General features: G+C 33.3%; 1 protein-coding gene across 6 annotated transcripts in view; it reads right to left on the bottom strand.

Moving 5' to 3' along the window:
• The window catches only part of Csmd3 (CUB and Sushi multiple domains 3), a 1,205,819-nt gene that overhangs the window by 664,873 nt on the left and 521,447 nt on the right, over positions 1-19,499 (bottom strand). For all 6 annotated transcript variants that reach the window (XM_074069090.1, XM_074069089.1, XM_074069088.1 and 3 more), the window contains one exon: positions 4,489-4,613. In XM_074069090.1, the coding sequence (XP_073925191.1) occupies positions 4,489-4,613 (125 nt within the window). The remainder of the gene's footprint in view (positions 1-4,488; positions 4,614-19,499) is intronic.

Consider the following 19,499-nt stretch of genomic DNA (forward strand, 5'->3'; position numbering starts at 1 on the left):
ACTGGAATTTTAAAATAGTGACAATGGGAGAATGGGGAGAGTAGGGTGCTTCCTGAGACACTTCAAAGGAGAAGATACCTAACATAACATTTTTAGTCTTGTCTCGCTCTACATCTTTCACATAACTATCCAAATTGGAATGCCCATCCTCCTCATCTCTTTCCCTAGATATACCATTGTGACTTTGCTCATAATATATTCTCCAGGATGATTTTGATAATCAAATTTCTCTGTTGACATACAAAATAGTTTTTAAGTTCTATCTACACGTTTCTCCCTAGTTTTTATTGACTGGCATTCTCACAAACATTGAAATAATCTTCATTTGAATTTTCAGAGGATTGCATCTATCTTGTGTGCAAAAGGAACTGTTGTATATTACCATATTTTTTGTTTATGCTTTGTAAATCAATAGAATATAGAAAAAATATTTTGTAGTGCATATTGAATATAGAATTTAATCTACCACACTTTCTCATGTTCTTAAGTATTTGTTGAATGAATAAAAACTAATCAGTACATCAATAAATGAATAAACAATTTAATGATTTAATGAATAAAGGAATTACAAATTAATTCCTTGGCTTTTATCCCAGATACCAGTACTTTCCCATTTCCTTGAATTTGTTCTAATCCTCCCTTATTCACCTGTTCTATTACTCCCACAAGTGGTTCCTACCCTTGTGTGTTAAAATACAACAAATATTGATTATTTGAGACCATCCAAATAAACATTGATTGAAAATTTGTCAAAAATATTTGTTCAGTCTATCACTATTAACTCCCTTAAGTGGTTCCAAGTTAAGCAAATAATAAATCCCATAACAATGTGCTATTATTTTCAACATCACAAAGTCCAAATTTAGCACTCTATATGTCACACGACACATATAGCTGCTTACTCTCATAAGTTCCAGCTTTTGGACATCTATCGCACTTCCAACAAAGGAATAATTGTAAATGGAAAAATCATTCATATCCTTATTCCATTTAGGAAATGAGAGTTACTGTCTGAGTTTGTGCAAAATCATTAATGTTAATTACTGAATTTCTCTTTTCTTTTAATTCATAATTTTCTCTCTGTGTGAACCTTTGGTCCCTTTAAAAATCACCATTTCTTGATTGCTCATCCATGCAATACATAGCAGCTATATTAATGATATCTCAAAGGTGCACTGCACTGATACTGCTATTTATGCTGCTCTCTGGAAAAAAGCATATTTATTCTGTCCAAGCACCCATGAGACATGAAAACTATTCTTTGTTCAGACTCATAGTGGATAGTCATTTTAAAACTTCAATTACTATTTCAGCATGTCCCTTCTATTACTGTTTCCAGCCCCACAGATAGTAATTTCCAGCAGCAAAATGTATTTTATAAGCCATACACATATGTACTTTGCAAATAATGAACAAATAAAGTGATGTAGAAGTGATTAATAGCTGCAGAAATGATGTAAATTTAGATGAAATTATTATCAATATATGAATGAATATTGAACATACAATTTTTATACCTCTCAGCTAATGACTGTTTGTACATGACACCACCATCTATCTTGGAATCTTAGAAAAACAATCATACATTAATATTCTACAAACATTTCTTGAAATTGAAGTTAGTGCAGAGCTGTTCTTTGTGTTGTACAGTTTATGGAAAATAACAAAATAATATAACACATTACTTCTGCCTTGGAACTATTTACAACCATAAATATGATTCATTCTTTTTATACAAATGAGTCTTGAGTGAAAAATGGTTTATAGTCTGAATTTTATATAGAAATTCCATGATCTGGCTATAACTTGTTGAGTCAGATTTTTGTTCTCTTGTTAACATCAGCCTCCTTTTCTTGGGCATATGAACTGTTTTCACATTTTTATTTTAGTACCAAAAATGCACCCATCTAATTTATGTCACATTGAAGTAGGATACTTGAAACACATGATTTTGAAGCCAGTAATGGCTAGAATTTCATCTTGAGTGGGAGACAGCACAAAAAATCAGGTTGTTGCCATCTACTATTCTGTTTAATGCCAGGATATCAATATAGGTAAACCCTACAAAGCATGTTACTCAGTTTTTACTTTATAGAGAAAATTCAAGATGCTTTGTGCTTCAAAGCCAGAAAAGGTTTGCTTTGCTTTAGCTATTAGTGTACTTGCATTTAATGAATTTTTGCGGGTATATGTGTGTGTGTGTGTGTGTGTGTGTGTGTGTGTGTATAAAGTGGTCAAATTTCATAGATTTGGCAGGTACAATGTTTAAATCCAATATGTAAACCATCCTCAAAAGTTGTTTACACAACTGTATGTAAATTTTGTTAAGTGTCATAGGAGTATTTTTTGCCTTTTCCTCATCTTTATTTTACTATCTATTTTTAATGTTATTATACTCTATGTTATTTTTGCAAGCTTTTAAAAATTAGAAGGATAATGAATAAACATATACATAGGACAGGAAACTTCTACTTCAACCTGAGAATTTCTCTCTCTGGGTTGTCATTGCCAAGTGAGTAGAGTGTGTCTGGTGCTTCTAGATTATCCTTTACTCATCCCTCTTCAATGCTCTGAAATCTGGCTTTTCTCCATTTTACAAAAAATCTTTTAAAAAGTCTTTGCCATTTTTCAGCCATTTGAGCTTGGGAAAGTGGAGTTTTTTAGTCCTTATGGTCTTCATTTCTAAAATGGAGGTGGCAATGCCTCCATCAGTTTGTTTTGAGGATTAAATGAGATAAAGTAAACACAGTAGTTAACAAAATGCCTGGCATGCAGTAAAATTTAAAGATGGTGCCAATGACGACAATGTTATAGAATCTGTGAGTACTCTCCCACATAGCTATGTTTTCAGTTCCTTTACATTTATTAACTGCACAAGATTATTCTTCTTGAACATCATTTTGTACTCCTTCTTGTCACTTCCTCCTTCTATATCCAGTCAATCCTGAAATACTTTGTTTCATTCCCTTTATAGTAATCTCTGATCTTCGCTCTCTCAATTCTCCTGACATCATCCTCACTCTATCTGAGAAGAATCTACAGGGTATGGTGATTCTGTAAAAATGTTCCCTGAGGGAGAAGAACAGCTAAAGGAATCATGAGTATGGAGCTACTAAAAAAAAAATCCGAAATGCCTGATAAAAATAGCCACCAACTAACAAATGATTGGGAAGGTCAGTAGGTTCATTTTCAAATACAGCTTTAGAAAGTTTAGGAAGAAAGAGCCTCATGTACTTCATATGGAAGCATTTCATTTGAAGAAATTGTGAGAGTGGGAGCTAGACAAAGGATGGGGGTGGGGGGAAGATGGGTTTTCCTGGCTAGTAACAACTTTAAAGAAGAGGAAAATGAACAAGTGAACCAGATGGCAAAGAAGCAATCAGAAAGTGGGAAAAGTGTGTAACAATGTGGAAGCCAAGAAAAGCTACAACATTTTAAACTATATTCATACCTTGTCTCAATGAAATCACAGTGATCTCTAAGCTTCACACAAATCATTGACTAAGATTTAAAATTGAGAAGTATCTTTAATTCTACTGGCAAGAACAACAAATCCTTGCTGTTGGGAATCTATCTAACATCAATGAAATGCTTCTTGAAAACACTTATGTTTATGTCCAATGATATTCACATATTAGTTTTATAAAGTCTGAAGATTATGGTATTGAAACAAGGAGAAATCACCTTGCCTTATAATAATTATTTTTTACTGTGAAATGCTTATTAGAATTCAAAGTCAGATGTAATGAATACATTTTAATATATTTGAATTCCCACTAAAAAAATTAAAAGATATCCTAAATTCATTGGTTTAGCACCTTTCTTGTTTCCTTCCTGAACACTTAATACTTCAGTTTCCTTTCATAATATTTTTCTCTATATCTGAAATTGTTTTGTCTTGAGTCAGTGTTTTGTAATATAAATATAAACACACACGTATATATAAACAATTGCTATCTCTCTATTTACCTATCCATCATCCATTTATCTATCTACTTATCAATATAAACACACACACACACACACACAATCTGCAGTTACTGGTTATATGTAAAGCCAGAACACTCATTGGTTTGTCTGAGTTTAATCTAACTATAGAACTTGAGCTTCAACTGCAAAGCTAGCACATCACCACCATAAGAAATTAAACTGCCAAATTCTACAAATGGAGACAGAATTATGGTAAAAACAAACTCATATTAATGCATATATAGGGAGCTAAATTGTCATTTTTTTAAAAAGGCCAACAGAATTTTCAACATCTTATAGTGCATACTCTAAGTTTCAGTCTCTTGTGTGATTGTTAAATCAGAAAGTCCTTGGCAATCTAACACATTGTTTTATGGATTTTTAATATTGTCAAATATATGAGCTAAATGATTTCCTTAATGATTACAACTGAAAAAATTAATTGCGATTTATACTCAATGAAACAAAAATTATTAAAATATATTCAAAGACCATTCCTGTTTTAAAAGTCTTCTTTACCTTTACATACAGGCCTGTGGTCACTCCAAGCAGCAAAAACTTCAGCTATCCTTTGACAAGTAATGCTCTTTGCCCCCTGTAGGACATAGTCTTCATCACAAGAGAACTGAACAGTTGATCCAAGGCTAAGATTGAACAAAGGATTAAAAACTGATTAGAAATACATCACATGATACTCCATATCTACTGGTAATATCCAGTAGTTCAAATATATACCACAGTGACAAAAAATGTCTAACTGGGACACCAAATTATGCAAGTAGGACTTATTCGCCTGTGCAATAAAAGTCAAAAACAGATTTATCTCATTCAATAAATGCACACATTGGCATTCAAAGCTACTGTCAGTTTGAATTACCTTGTTATTTGTTATAGAAACTAAGGAAAAATAATTAAGTTTGCTATCCTTATTAGATGGCAAAAAATAAAAGGTTGACACCCTGACTTGAATCCCAGTTCTCGAATGCCTCTCCAGAGTCACTTTATATTCGTACGTATTTAGACATGTCTTTGGATATCCATGTATACATATAAATACATATTTATGGCTTCAGATTTGGATTGACTTTTTTCATATAGAGCTCAGGCTGTATTTGGTGATATAAATTTGCCCACCATTTAATCTTTAACTGATTGCAATTTGGATTTTGTTCTTCCTTCCACTGAAAATGAAGTTGATAACCTTACTATCTAAACAATTCTTAAGGTAAAGGGTAATAAATGGATGTTTTCCTGAAATGAAAAACTGACCATGCATTTTCTTTCTTAAAGTCCTTAAAATATAACCCACTAGCAAAATAAAATCCAGGTTTGCTAATGTGTCATAAAAAACCCTCCAGCATTAAGTCCCCAACAACTTCTTGTCATCTCTCACCCAAGCCATACATGGTCAGCATCTCCAGTGGCTAACTGTATCTATGCACTCCATTCTCTACCTAGAGAGCCTGTATCTCTATGCTATGCCTGAAAAGCTCCTGTACTGCTCCTTTGACCTTGTTATGCAGGGAAAACAAATGATCACATCTGTAATGTGATCATATAATTCTCAAGAGCAACATGGTGGACACTTTGCAAAGAAATTGCAGAAAGGGAGGCCAGTAAGAAAATAATTCAAATAATGTAGGCTAAGTGTCATCAAATCTGCAGGCCAAATCTCTTCTACTACCTCTTCTTGTTCAGCCCTACCACTGGTCTTGACAGTTTTAAATAATTGAAAAAAATTATAAAATTTAATATTCAAAATATTAAATTACTTTCTAGTCAAGTTTTCATAAACATAAACAAAGTTTTATTGGAACACAAGCAGGTTTTTCATTTAAATAAAGAAGCCAGGAAAGTAAGGTGATCAGAGCATCAAAAATGAAGGAGAGCTGTGCATGAAATAAAGTCAAGGAAGCATTTATGGATTTAGGCAGGTTGGTTACAACTTTGTTTGCTAAGGTAAGGATATTGATCTTAATCTAAGAGTACTGGACAATGATTAGAAGACTTCAAGTAAAGTGAATAACATGGTTTTTTTGTGTTTTAAAGTGATCGCATTGGCTGCTGAGTGAGGAATACAATTTGAGGCCGCAAACATAGAAGCAGAGTTTGGTTAGTGAACTATTGTAGTAATCTTAGCTCTCATGGAAATGAGATGGTGGCAATTTGTACTAGAAGGGGGAATGATTAGAAACTAAGGTTGATTATACATTGGGGAAAAAAGAAGACCTAGAATAGGGCCTGTTTCACAGCACTCATGTAATTCCTGTTTTTCATTAACTTAATAAATAAACAGTCTGCTGAGGTCATGGTATTTGTCTCAGTAACTGCTTTGTTACTATGCTAAAGACTGCCAAAGATGATCTCTATGTTTCTGTACATGGTCCCTTTCAAAATTAACAATTTCAACATTTTTTTTCCCTCTAATCGATACATTAGGGAAAGTAGTTTACATATAGAATGAAATAGAGCACTGGTTATGTAAACTAGTACAACCACTTTTGAAAACAACATGAAGCTCCTTAAAAAACTAAAAATAAACCTTGCCATACGATCCAGCAATCCCACTCCTAGGGATATACCCAAAGAAATGCAACTTAGGTTATTCCAGAGGCACCTGCACACTGGTGTTTATTGCAACGCTATTCACATAGCCAAGTTATGAAAACAGCCAAGATATCCCACTATTGATGAATGGATTAAGAAAACGTGGTATATATGCACATACATATTATATTATTTACATTATTTCCTTCAATCAGGTTAAAATGATATCCTATCTGGGAGTTATTGACTTTTAAAGTCATTTTGAATACTTCAATTTTGCTCTGTCTTGATTTTAAAATTTCATTCTCATAATTTAGTTTATGTTATAAAACTTTCACTGCTTTGTATAGCTTCCTGATATATACCCAATATTCCTCAAAGCTCTTCAATGTTCATTTTACTCATTTTACCTAATCATTATTAAGAATTTGTTCTATTTTTTCTGGTGATACTGGGGATTTTGAAGTCAGGACCTTGTGCTTGGTAGGCAAGCATTCTACCACTTGAGCCACACCTCTAGCCCTTTCACTGCAGTTTATTTTTCAAATAGTGTCTGTGCTTTTTGCAAGATGTCAGCCTCAGACTGGGATTATCCTACTTCATTGGAATTATAGACATGAGCCAGCATGACTGGCTTGGCTTTTGATACAGGGTCTCACTAGCTTTGCCAGAGATGGACTTTTACCTTGATCCTAGTATTCCGCCCCTCTCATAGGCGGGATTACAGAAGCTCACCAACAGATTCATCTAAGACTGTCCTAAATTTAGGCAATGCTTGAACATTTTCACAGTTCTTCAATTTAAAATTAAACTGTTCCTTCTCTGTGTCCATCACAACCAAATACATTTGGTACAATGATTTGGAGTTGAGATTAAACTGGAAATAATAGAAATAGTGTACAGACAGAGGGTAGGAGAAAAGGAGTGTTCTCAGAGAAATGGAAGCCTAATTTTTTACTTTAATATTTTACGTTAGATTAATTTATGCAGTGCCATATAAAAGCATCGTATATGACCCATGGTTGTCCTCTGGTTTAGAAGATTTTTTTTATCTGTTCTATGGTTTATCAAATCTGTCTCTGTCATGGGGCAAAACATTTTAAATGAGGAGATAACAGTTTCTTTCATAGAGTATAAACTGCTAATAGGATAAAACATTTCAAATGATTTATTTTTGTTGTGAGATCCATTAATTTTTCTCCAGTATTGAAGGAAAGTCTTTATTTTGGGCACCTGAAAGCCTCTCTATCCAGGATCATCTCTGCACTTGACCACATTTTCAATACAAAGATATAAAAAGTACAAAATTACCAAAAGAAGGCAGAATTCAATAGAAAAAGTCCTCTTTTCCATAGAATCCAGGCTCAGTAATAAGGAAATAGGTATTTTAAATAAATGTACTGTGCTTTAGTTTTATATGAATTATTTTGAGTCAAACTTAAAGCAAAACTATAACTATGTAAATTTCATTCAATTTGTGTATAAATAAATATTTGTAGAAAAGTATAGAGAAGTGACAATCAAGGAAGGCAAGCCATCTCCTCTGTAATTTCTCTGTCACCACTGAAGAGATATCATCCCTGCCCAGCTAAATTAAACCTTCCACTTTTGTAGGATAGTCTATCTGATAGAACATTTCAAAACAAATGATTGAATATATTTTAATTTGAATGATTTTCATTAAGCATATAATATGTAATGACATTGCTTGGAAACAAGTATTGATCTCCACCATGATTAGGCTGGTCCATGCTTAAGTGCTATCATCTTTCTGAAAATGATACTTATTACTGCAATAGCACCCTATTATACCAAAGCTGTCAGTGCAGGAAGGTAAGAGATTTTTTCAAAATATATAAATTTTCATCTATTTTGACCTAAGACAGTGAAACTAATTTTACTTACAATTAAATAAGTAAGATATAATCAAATACAAAATGAAGGACAAATTGTGCTTGGTTGAGAGAAGAGATTGTAAGAAATAACAGAACAAGGAATATTGAGAGCATTGGAAGAAGAAGGAATTATTGTTCAATTTTTTTTTTTAGGTTTTTTTTTTGTTGTTTTTTTAGTTGATTTAAAGGTCCAGATACTTTCCTGAATGAAGCAGAAATCCAACACTAAAGCAGATACATATTTTTTTAAATTATCATTCATAAATAGAAATTATCCAAGCATAAACAATGATATAAAAACTAAAGCATGTACAAGACATTTCTGTAGTAAAAAGATCAAAATATTAAACATGCAGAAAATAGTGTTTATCTACAATGGCAGTTGAATATTTTTGAAAATTAAATGATTCTCTAAATTTATTTAAATAAGTCATTTCAAAAATGAGAAAAGTACTTTGGAAAATCTGAGCTAATTTCTTATGAAAATGAGATTGGAAGTGGGCAGTTTTTATAATACAATTTTTCTTTGCTTTAAAATTACTTAAGTGATTTATAATTATTGCAGAAATGTTGAAAATGAGGAATAGCAAGACAATTTGGAAATCACTTTAAGCCTTCCACATGCTTTTTTGAATCTAATTTGAGAAATCCAGTTCTTATCTTATTGAAATGCATTCTCGCTCTCTTCCTTCTCTTTCTCTCTTCCTGTGACAACAGAACAACTGATACTGTTTATAGTAAATCAATTTCTCTACCTGGTTTTGAATCAGTCTTTGCCTCTTTCTCATTACTTGTACCAATTACTTGTAAATTATAGAGATTTCATGTTAAGAAAATGTTATCTTTAGTAGAAACAAATAAACTTATTTTCAAAATATCCCCTGACTTTTGCAAAGTAAGCCACATCTGTCTTGCAAATCTTACAGACTGGCTGACTAGAACATCATGGTTGCAGAGAGATGGAATATTGCAGATGAATAACATTGTACTTAGAAGCTGCTTTTGCTGAAAAGAACACTGACTCCTCACATAACCCTGCAAATGTCCAAAGAGTAACTAAAAGCTTGGTATCCTTGCCTCCATTTTGTATCTCTGTCCTTGCTCTGAGGCATTCTCTCCTGCAGCTGTTTTGCAGCTATTTTGGAATCCAGGAATGATGGATTTGATGTATAAACATCCTGTGAAAGGAACAAAGCTGCCCCCTGCAGACAGCAATAACTCATTCTCACAACACCACACCTGACCAATCCTGAGTTAATGACTCCCACCTATAATCACTGGAACACATCTGTGACTGGGATTTCATACTAATTATGTATACCTCTCTCCTCCTACCTCAGTTCTTCCTCCTTTATTTAAACCTAAAGCAAATGCCTCTACTGGGGAGTTGGGCTAAAATGCATATGTTTCCTCTCCCAGCATATACCTGTGCCACATTAATTAAATTTTTCTCTGACCTTCACCAGTACTGCTCTCTTTATTTGGTGTATTCAGGTAAGTGGCTGAATCTGACACATGAAAGCCAGGAGCTTAGGCCTAAGGTTTAAAACTCATCTTGTAGATTGAAAGCCAAAATTATCTTGGGCTATCTTTAGACCCATTTAATAGGCACTTACCACTAGCCTCTATGTCTGATCTCACATCCTTTGTGACTATTAGGTAAAATTCTTGGGTGTGTGGTTAAACTTAGCAGTCTTCTAGTTTTTACCAGTCCTAAAACTAAGAATACTGTATAACATCAGAAAGATATCCTCACTCAGCTAGGGCCCACCTACCTGATGCTACCAGGAATGTATTTGGTAAATGCATTGATTTTTAACTTTGTTATATCTGTGACTCTAAAAGTTCACATAACTTCTTGGAGCATGTTATTTGTGGCTGCTAGAATACATGTTCCCTGTCTTCTTGATGACTCATATTTGGCTCATTGTATGCTATCTATTATTTATTTCTGATCAAAAACTGTGTTTTGTATCAGTCTTCTAAATTAAATTGGTATTATTATATATTTTAAAGGATTCTTAACTCTGGCCAAAGCCTCTATTAAAAAAGAGAATTGAGAAAAATGTCTTTTTATGTGCACTGCTTTTCATTCCTTTGCATATTTAGTGTGAAAAGCACCAAGACTATGTCAAATGAAAGGAGAATCCAGTTCAGCATTCACACACCTTTGTATTTTAGTCTTCTTTCTATTTTCATTGCATTGCTGGTTATGACCATTCTGTATATTATTCCTGGGTGTCTTCTTTTGTAGAAGATCTCTCACCACATCATTCATATTGAAATCATTATCCAAATCTTATAACTTTTGCCTATCTTGGTCATTAAATTGTGGGCAGTTACAAGTATACCAGGAAGGTGATTATGCTAATTTCCCTGACCCGCCAATACTCTATTTCACTGTAACTGAAATTCCACTACTTGGAGGCAATCCTTATGGTTTTAGTTCCAGTGTTTATACATGTTCACAAACATAAGATAATGTATTGAAAAAGGGAACAATTCTAAAGGGATCAACCCCATCAAGAAAGATTTTTTTTCAGAATGAAATACAAAAGCACTAAGAAAGTGTATTAGTTATGTAGATTTGAGTATGAGAAATTTTCTTTATTTGTTAAATAGTGAGTATACTGAAAAGATAATGAGTAGTGCTGTAATCAGCTGCTCAACCTTATAATTCTATAAAATTCTTGCTACTCTACCTGATAAGTTTTTAATTTTAATACAATTATGAAAAATGGCAACTAATTTATTTTTATCTTTATATTTCTCTTTATAGAGCCATATAAAACAAATCATTATCATTATTTTGGGGCTTTTTTTTGAATTTTTTTGTTTGTTCTGTCTTATACTCAGTTCAAATTTTGTGTCTATTTAGTCATTTTTAATAGATCTTCATCCCCAGATAGGCATAGTAGTTTTACATAACAAGTAAAGTACTATGCAGACTCATTCCATGTTATAAAGTAAGTGGGAGGGATTCCATAGAATAATGATATCCTTTGATGGAAAAAGGGAATAAATTAGTAAATAGTCCCTTTGAAGGATGCAAGTGAAAAGTTGAAGAAGTAATTTAATAATATAAAATTCAGTATTCACACACTTAATGGACAAATGTAATTCAAAAGCATAAAGATAGTCTCAGGACACAAATATTTTTAAGAGTCAAGGAGTTAAAATTATTTGAGAATAGTACACATTTAAAGCAGCATTAACTGAAAAGGCATAATATGTTTGGCACCTTTTTTTGAATCACAGAAAAACTAGTGGTTGATGGGATTAGGAGTTAGAATCTGAATATACAATTCATACAAATCAAAATATAAAAAGAAATTAGTGCAAAACCTAAACCCTAAAAAAGAGTTAATGTGTTTATGTTGCTAAACTTGTTAGTAGTTTTCATATTCCAAAGTGAGGTTTTGAAGTTCACACTGGGCACATTAATTAAATGTCTCATGTAAGCAAGTGGTAAAGAAAGGCAAGGATAGTATCTAACTGTACCATTGCTAGTCCACTCCCTTTACTCCCAGTCCCACACTCCAATAACATAGCAATGAACTGATTTTTTTTTAATTTTTCAAAACTTATATCAAACCCCAGTACTGTCCCAAACAATCAACTTAATTAAATTTTCATATTTTTATCTGTTTTTCTTAGTTTTTTTAAATTGTACTGGGTGGAGGTACATTGTGGAGGGGGTGATACATTGTAAGAACTTTTGTGAACTTTCATATTTTAATAATAGTAACTTATTAATTATTTTAAAGGCCTCAACTGACTATGACTCCATGTTTAAGAACAAGTGTCAGAGAGGAATAAACCAATTGAAGTGGAGGTTTAAATACTGAATGTTATATCCACCAAAGCATAAGAAAAAATTCCTAAGGAACATGTGGAATAATCTTATAATAGACAATGTTATAAATGATCCAAAGTGATCAAGTTCTCTTAAATCTTAAAGCTTAATATTTGAACAGGGCATCCTAGTTTACAAAGTACTTTCTGTGTAAAATCTCATTTTTATCTACTCCTGTAGTTGTTACAAGTCAATACCACTAGCTCAGTTAGAGCCATCATGCACAAAGCAGAGAAATAGAAATCATATGTCTTCTGAATCATAGGTCAGAATTCTACAAGGATTTCTGAGCAAGTAGGAATAAGTGAATATACTGTTAGAGTAACATTATTTTTATATTTGCAAAATTAAACTTTGACAAAAACCACATTATTTTACATCTTAAAGACTTCAAATTTTTCACGGTTATATAAGGATCTAATATGTCAGTCTCACTAACTTCCAAGTGCATGAGCTTGTTAGTCATTAAAAATTGTTTTGCACTTAAGAAGAAAGTTTCAAACAAAGGGAACTCTAAGATAACACTAGCATCTGGTGGAGAAGGCAGACCACAGAGACAGCAGAAATGTGCCGAAGAGATGGCACCAATGTTTTATGAGCTATTGGGATACAAACTGAAGACAGTAAACTCTTGGATGGAAGAATTACGTCTTACTCAGCATCTCTGTATCCAGGGTCTAACCAATGACTGCCTTGTATGGACACTACACTGAGTATATGAATGAAAGTGAGGCAGAAGAGACATCCTCATTGTGACAAGACATATTCTTGAGCCTTAATTCATAACCTGTTGTCCACTAAAAATAAGAATGTCTCTTCTTTCCCTTGTGGAAATGTGTGGAATGTTCCTTTCCTTATCCTTTTTCTCTGAACAAAACCCACCAGGTGCCAGGTAGTGCCATAATGTCTCCTAAAATGATTTGATCACCTCTATATGTCATACATGATAAAGAAACTTCTTAAAAGATTAAGAACTTTCTCTAAAATACCATCCTCATGGGTAGTGAAAAAATGACCAGATACTCAAAGCACTCTAGCTATCTGACCAAAGCCCTGTTCTTTTCTTTGTGGGGCAGTTTGACCCTCCTATTTAGAGCTGTCCCCTTTTTTTCCTCCATCCCTTTTCCCTTTCAATTAAAGCTTCTCACTGAAAAATTCTTTCTTAACCTCAGTTATTTCTATTAACACTTAAACAACATTCCCTTGTGTCTGATATCAAAAGGATACCTTTTGATACAATAATGTATTCTAGTGGACACCAGTGACTTCTGCCTATAATCCTAGCTACTTGGAAGGCAGAAATCAGGAGGATCACGGTTCAAAGCCAGCCTTGGCAAATAGTCCATGATACCTTGTCTCAAAAATACCCAACTCAAAAACGGGCTAGTGAAGTGACTCAAGAGGTAGAGGACTTGCCTAGCAAGCATGATGCCCTGAATTCAAACTCTAGTATTACTGGGAAAAAAAAAAAAAGATAAAGCAATCTTGTTTATATGCAGGCATGATTTGCAGCCTGAAGAGATTTGCTGATTTGCAGTGAAATTATAAATACCATGTGTGGTCTGGACTCTGACAATGAAAGAGGAAGTAACTGGTTTGTGCCATGTGCCTTGCAAAAATACAAAATAAAAGTGCCTGCACTTTAAAAAATTATTATCATAGATTTTGTACTTTTTATGGGTCAAAATTTCAATTCTCCAGGTCTTACTGAGGCACACATACAGGGTGCTACATTCTACTTTAATTTTTGATGAAAACCTAGGCATCTGTCATAAACTTCTCAAATGACTAGCTTGCAGTAATTCACAATATCAACGTCAGACCTCTAAATTCCTTTCAGTGACATCTCTGTGATACTGAATTCCCAGTATTTTCACTGTGAGTCAGGAAAGAAGGTTGATGATATCCAATCTGATTTCAGGATTTGAGAATTTCTGCAGTGCATGAAAGTGCTAACTTGTTATAATGTAAACTCTTAAATCCTTCAGACATAACTAGTAAATTAGCAGAAGTGTTATGTATTTTGTTGGATTTATGAGCCATAAAAACATTAGCTGAACACTAAAGGCAAAAAACTGAGAACTTGCTTCTTAAAAATTTTTATTTTATCACTTTTATACTTACTTATATGTGTATACATTATTTGGACCACTTCCTTCTTCCCCTCTACCCATCACCTCCTAGTAGAACCTATTCTGCCCTCTTCTCCGATTTTATTGAAGACAAAACATAAAAGATAAGAGAAATGTGGACTTTTTTTTACTAGTTTGAGATAAGGATAGCTATTCAGGGAGTTGTAATACATACTATGAGCTCATTTTGGTGATGATTTAGAATATATTTAGTTTTGTATAATAGTTTTTTACAATGTATATCTCAGAGGCCATCAACATTATAACTCCCAGGGATCTTGTTATATATTCAAATATCTTGACCATAACTTTCAAGCCTGAGCTGCTTATTTTCTGACTGCTTCCTACCACTTCTACTTCTTTTACAGTTCATACCCACTCCTCCACCCTGACAATGTAGTCACCACCCTGCCCCATACACATAACAAACACTCACTTATTCACCAATTAACTTGCAAATGCTTATTCATTAACCCATTTATTCAACATACATTCATTGAGTGTTTATGTAGTAGCTACAACCTCAAACATCTTATAGACAATAGAGGTCAAAAATTAAATGGTCAGTTAGTAAATATGTTCTCATCCAGAGCAGTTTATGTTCTCTAGATGCTATGCAGACCCAACAAACTAGAAAACTTTACTGACTATGATTATTGCAACATTAGCCATAAGACAGGTCTTATGTAAAGAGGATATAATGATGTAAGAAGACATCAGACTCTCTTCCCAAAAAGTTTGTGGACATACTGGTGGAAACAAGAACAATAAATTGGAGTGTCACATTTTATATGTGAATAGCTATAAAAATGCAAAATAATATAGATTGGTTGCAGTTGCAAGACCTGATCTTAATATTGGAGGTTGGGCAGACATAGCCAAGCCAAGAATAGAAAAACAGCACTCCAGGTAAGGAATTCAGCATACAAAGCTTCCAATGGCTTCAGCATAGGTCATTTATATAAGAAAGCGAAGACGTCATTTCCTCCTGTTGGACTTTCTCCTTCTCATCCCTTCAGTTCCAACAGTGTTAATTTTGTGTTCCTCTGCATATTAGATATATTCCTAAATCATACTTATCACGGTATATTATAATTTTTATTTCTGTTTTTTCTATCTAATTAAGATGTCTCTTTTCAACTTTGTACTTATAGCAATTGGCCCAGTATCTGACACATTGTGGGCATTCAGTAAGTGTTCATTAAATTGTAAAACTTATATACTCAGCCCAGTTTTACCCTCCTCCTTCACCTGTTAATACCAAGTACCTTGGGGATAGGAATGTATGAACTAGCTTTTTAGACTACTGAGAAAATTACTTGAAGTTTTTCTCTAATGTGAGATCTCTGTACTCCTAAAATATTGATGAAACTTTATTTAATGTACTATTGAATAGTTTGAACTCATTATATCAGTCTCAACTATCTTATTTTCTGCAGCTAGTCAAAGTATAGTCTTCTTTTTTTACAAAAAAAAAAAAAAACCACATTATAAGCATAAAGATAAGTAGGTAAAGAGGACAGAGAACAGGACAGGTCATGGTTTCATTCTTGTGAGGAGACACAAACTCTATAATCAAGGTATTAAAGGAAAACAAATATGATATTAATCCTTTTGATGGAAGAAATAAGTTGTAGTCAGGCAACAATATAGCTGATAAACTTAAAAGGAAAGCAAGTTTTACAGAGATTAATGTCACTGGAACTCAAGGAATGTATTAATTTGGATAAAAAAAAGGACAATTATTTTCTGTTTATCATGTTTAAGAGCTGTTTTACCCCAATGCAGGGTGGGTAGGGGTTAGAGGTGGGAGAAGAGGGAAAAGACAGATTAGAGAAGATTGAGAAGATAGAAGACAGAAGCTCTGGATTTTCCAGGCTTTGCATCTCTTAATTTCTTACTAATATCTGAATGGTCAAAGTCAGCAAGAAGCCTAGTATACTTAGCACACAGTGCTCATTCCCCACCTTCCCTATGATTTACATCAGGGAAAGAATGGGAATGGTCTGAGAGTTAACACGAAAAGGATTAGCACAGAAATAATAAAAAAAATTCAAAAGTATCAGATGACAAATACAAAGCAGAAATGATATGAGTGACATAGTGTGAAATAGCTTGAGTGGTCAGAATGTGATTCTCAGGGAGGGTTACATTTGACCTGGCATCTTGATAACAAGAAAGCAGAAGTACAGGGATCTTACAGAAAGGGTCCCAAGTAGGAGTGAACCAGATATGCTACAAAAAAAAAAAAGAAACCAGAATAGCTCAATCAAAAGGGAATATGGGGAGAATGATCCAAAATGAGTTCTGAGAAGAAGAAAGAGAAGGGACTCTACAAGAATTAACATTTTAAATATTTTTTTAAAGCTAAGAGCAAGGGAAAGCCTTTGGAGGCTTTACAAAAAGTGACCTCCTGGTTTGATTTGTTTTTGAAAGATTACTATGACTGTTTTGTGGTGAATGCATCATAGATAGCACTAGTAGTAGAAGAGATCTTTTGTGTTTGACAGATCATTTAATGACGGCATGAGAGATGGTAGTGGTTTGAATTAAGAAGTTTTAATTGAAATGGACAATAGTGACCGACTGTAGAATATGCTTTGAAAGTAGAAATTTCAAAACTTCTTAATGGATTAAGTATGAGGGAATGAAATTAGCAGAAGTGTTAACTCTACATAGAGAGTTCTAAAAAAATGCTAGTGCGTACTGCAGCACAGATGCTTCCTGTCTTGTTTCTACACTGGCCTAACACTGATTTTATGCATCTTTCCCTTCCTTGCACCCTAGACCTCTGCTATCTCCTTTTACTCAGCTTGTTTATACTAAAGACATTCTTATCATGCAAGCTTCTCTGCCTTGCTATTTTCCCTTATTCTCATTTCACTTCATAGAAATGATATTTTCATTAGGGAAATTCACATTTACTTAATAAAGCTGTGTGTTTTTCTAGGGAAGTTTTCAGAGTATTAATTGTGAGAAATTGTTCAAAAGTGGCTTGAGACTCATTTTATCTTATTTTTTCAAAATATTATTTTCAAATGCATGGCATAAAATACACAGAATAATCTCATTTTATAGATTTGAAATCACTCTTAGTGTAACACAAGTACTCCTATGTTATCCAGGCAGAAATATTTGCATTATCTACATAAAGTTTTATTCATCAAAAATGATTCCTTGATGGTTCACACCTGTAATTTCATCTACTTGTGAGGCAGAGATCTGGAGGATCACAGTTCTAGGTCAGACCAGGCAAAATGTTAGTGAGAACATATTTCAAAACAAAGAAGTCTAGTGTTGCGGCTTGCATCTGTAATCTCAGCTATGAAGGAGGCATAGATATGAGTATTGCAGTCCAAGACTATCTCCTGGTAAAAAGTAGGAGACCCTAACTAAAGCAAGAAGGGCTGTGGTGAGGCTCAAATGGAAAAGCACTTGCTTAGTACATGAAAGGCCATGATTTCAAAACTCAGTATTCCTCCCTGGAAAGCCCTCAAACTATTCATTTATTTAAATGTTTAAAAATATTTCTAAACATATGTTTTTTAAACTTTACTTCACTTAAGTATTAACATTTTAACTTATTTGTGGCCTCAAACTTAACTTACATTAACTTTTTACTTTTAATATTTTCTCCATACAATTACAATAGCTTATATTACCCCTTCAGCAATGAGGAAACCAGCAGGGTGAAGTATACAGAGTATGCATAAAAGCTCAGCCTACAGAAGGGGTACCCATTTTAAGTACTAAGGGCCCATTATTCATGTTATTTTCTTTTTAGTGTGCACATTTAATTTAAATATTTATGTAAGTCATATACCCTGTGTCCTACCAGCTAAGACAGCATAACTGGAATGGGTTTCTAAAATCCATTTCCACTATTTCTTCTATATATTTATAAAATTGAAAATGGATTTATTTCATTGGAGCTAATTTTTACACAACAATATTGTACTAAACAGTTTGGTCCCCAAATGACAGCACAACAGCTGTGCTTTCATTACTTTTGATTGCTTACCTAAGTAATACGTCTTTTAAGGAGTTTTCTCAGAACACCTTTCCAAATGGGCAGTAACTGTAGAATAAGTCAATTGCATTGATTGTAAAACTTAACACTAATAGAAGTGGCATGGATGGTTTATTCAAATTCAATAAAGCAACCTTTTCTTAAGCATCTAAACATTTTGGGAGGCCTGAAGATGAAAAAAGCAGTAAAATGTTATTTCCTTTAATTCATAGCAAAAATTCCTAGTGTGAAGAAAAGGGAAACATGTAAGTAAATACCATGAAAGTCAAATGAGACATGAGAGTATGGATAAAAGTTATGAGAAAAGAAGGAGAAGAAAATCCATTTGAAGGATGGATATGACTCTTAGAAGTAAAGTCTGGCAAGATCAGATTCTCAGAAGAGAGAATAGCAAGTGGTATGGCTACAGACTTGATAAAGGCAAGAGACATTTGCAAGAACAATTTACTTCAGATAAATTGTTTAAAGGAATAGTAACTTGTGATACTTTTATTTTTAAAAATGCATACCACACGACTGAATGATATTTTTTCTGTAAAAGTAAGGTTTTGCATTCTGTAATACAATATGGTGGAACTGGAGAGGTAATGCCAAGAAGCTAGGTTTGGACTGTCTTAAAGAAGCATTTAAATGCTAGAATGCAAATGTGCAAGCAAGGGGAAAGAGCAACAAATTACCAGCCATAAGTCCTGGCCTGAACTTAATAAGTGTGGAAACATCTAGCATATAAGCTTGCTCATTAGCAAAATAGAAATATTGACATCTACAGAGTTTTATTGAATAACAAAATAATGATCTGAAGTTAATTTTAAGGTAAAATATGATATATGACTACATAATGTAATTGATGTTTTATCATTGTTTGATTTAGTGTGGTATGTGAGATGAAAGTTTTTGGTTGGAGGTGATAGAGTAATATTTAAATAGCAGAAATCTTTTCCTGTAAGGCAAACTGTTTGCAATAAAAGACTATGGTTACAGAGAAAGTGAAAATTTAAAGCTTGACAAGTGAAATAAAGCAATAAAACTTGAAGGTCATTACATAATGGGATTATATAAGTGGAATGGAT

Source organism: Castor canadensis, chromosome 3 (genome assembly GCF_047511655.1).
Source record: "Castor canadensis chromosome 3, mCasCan1.hap1v2, whole genome shotgun sequence".
NCBI lineage: Eukaryota > Metazoa > Chordata > Mammalia > Rodentia > Castoridae > Castor > Castor canadensis.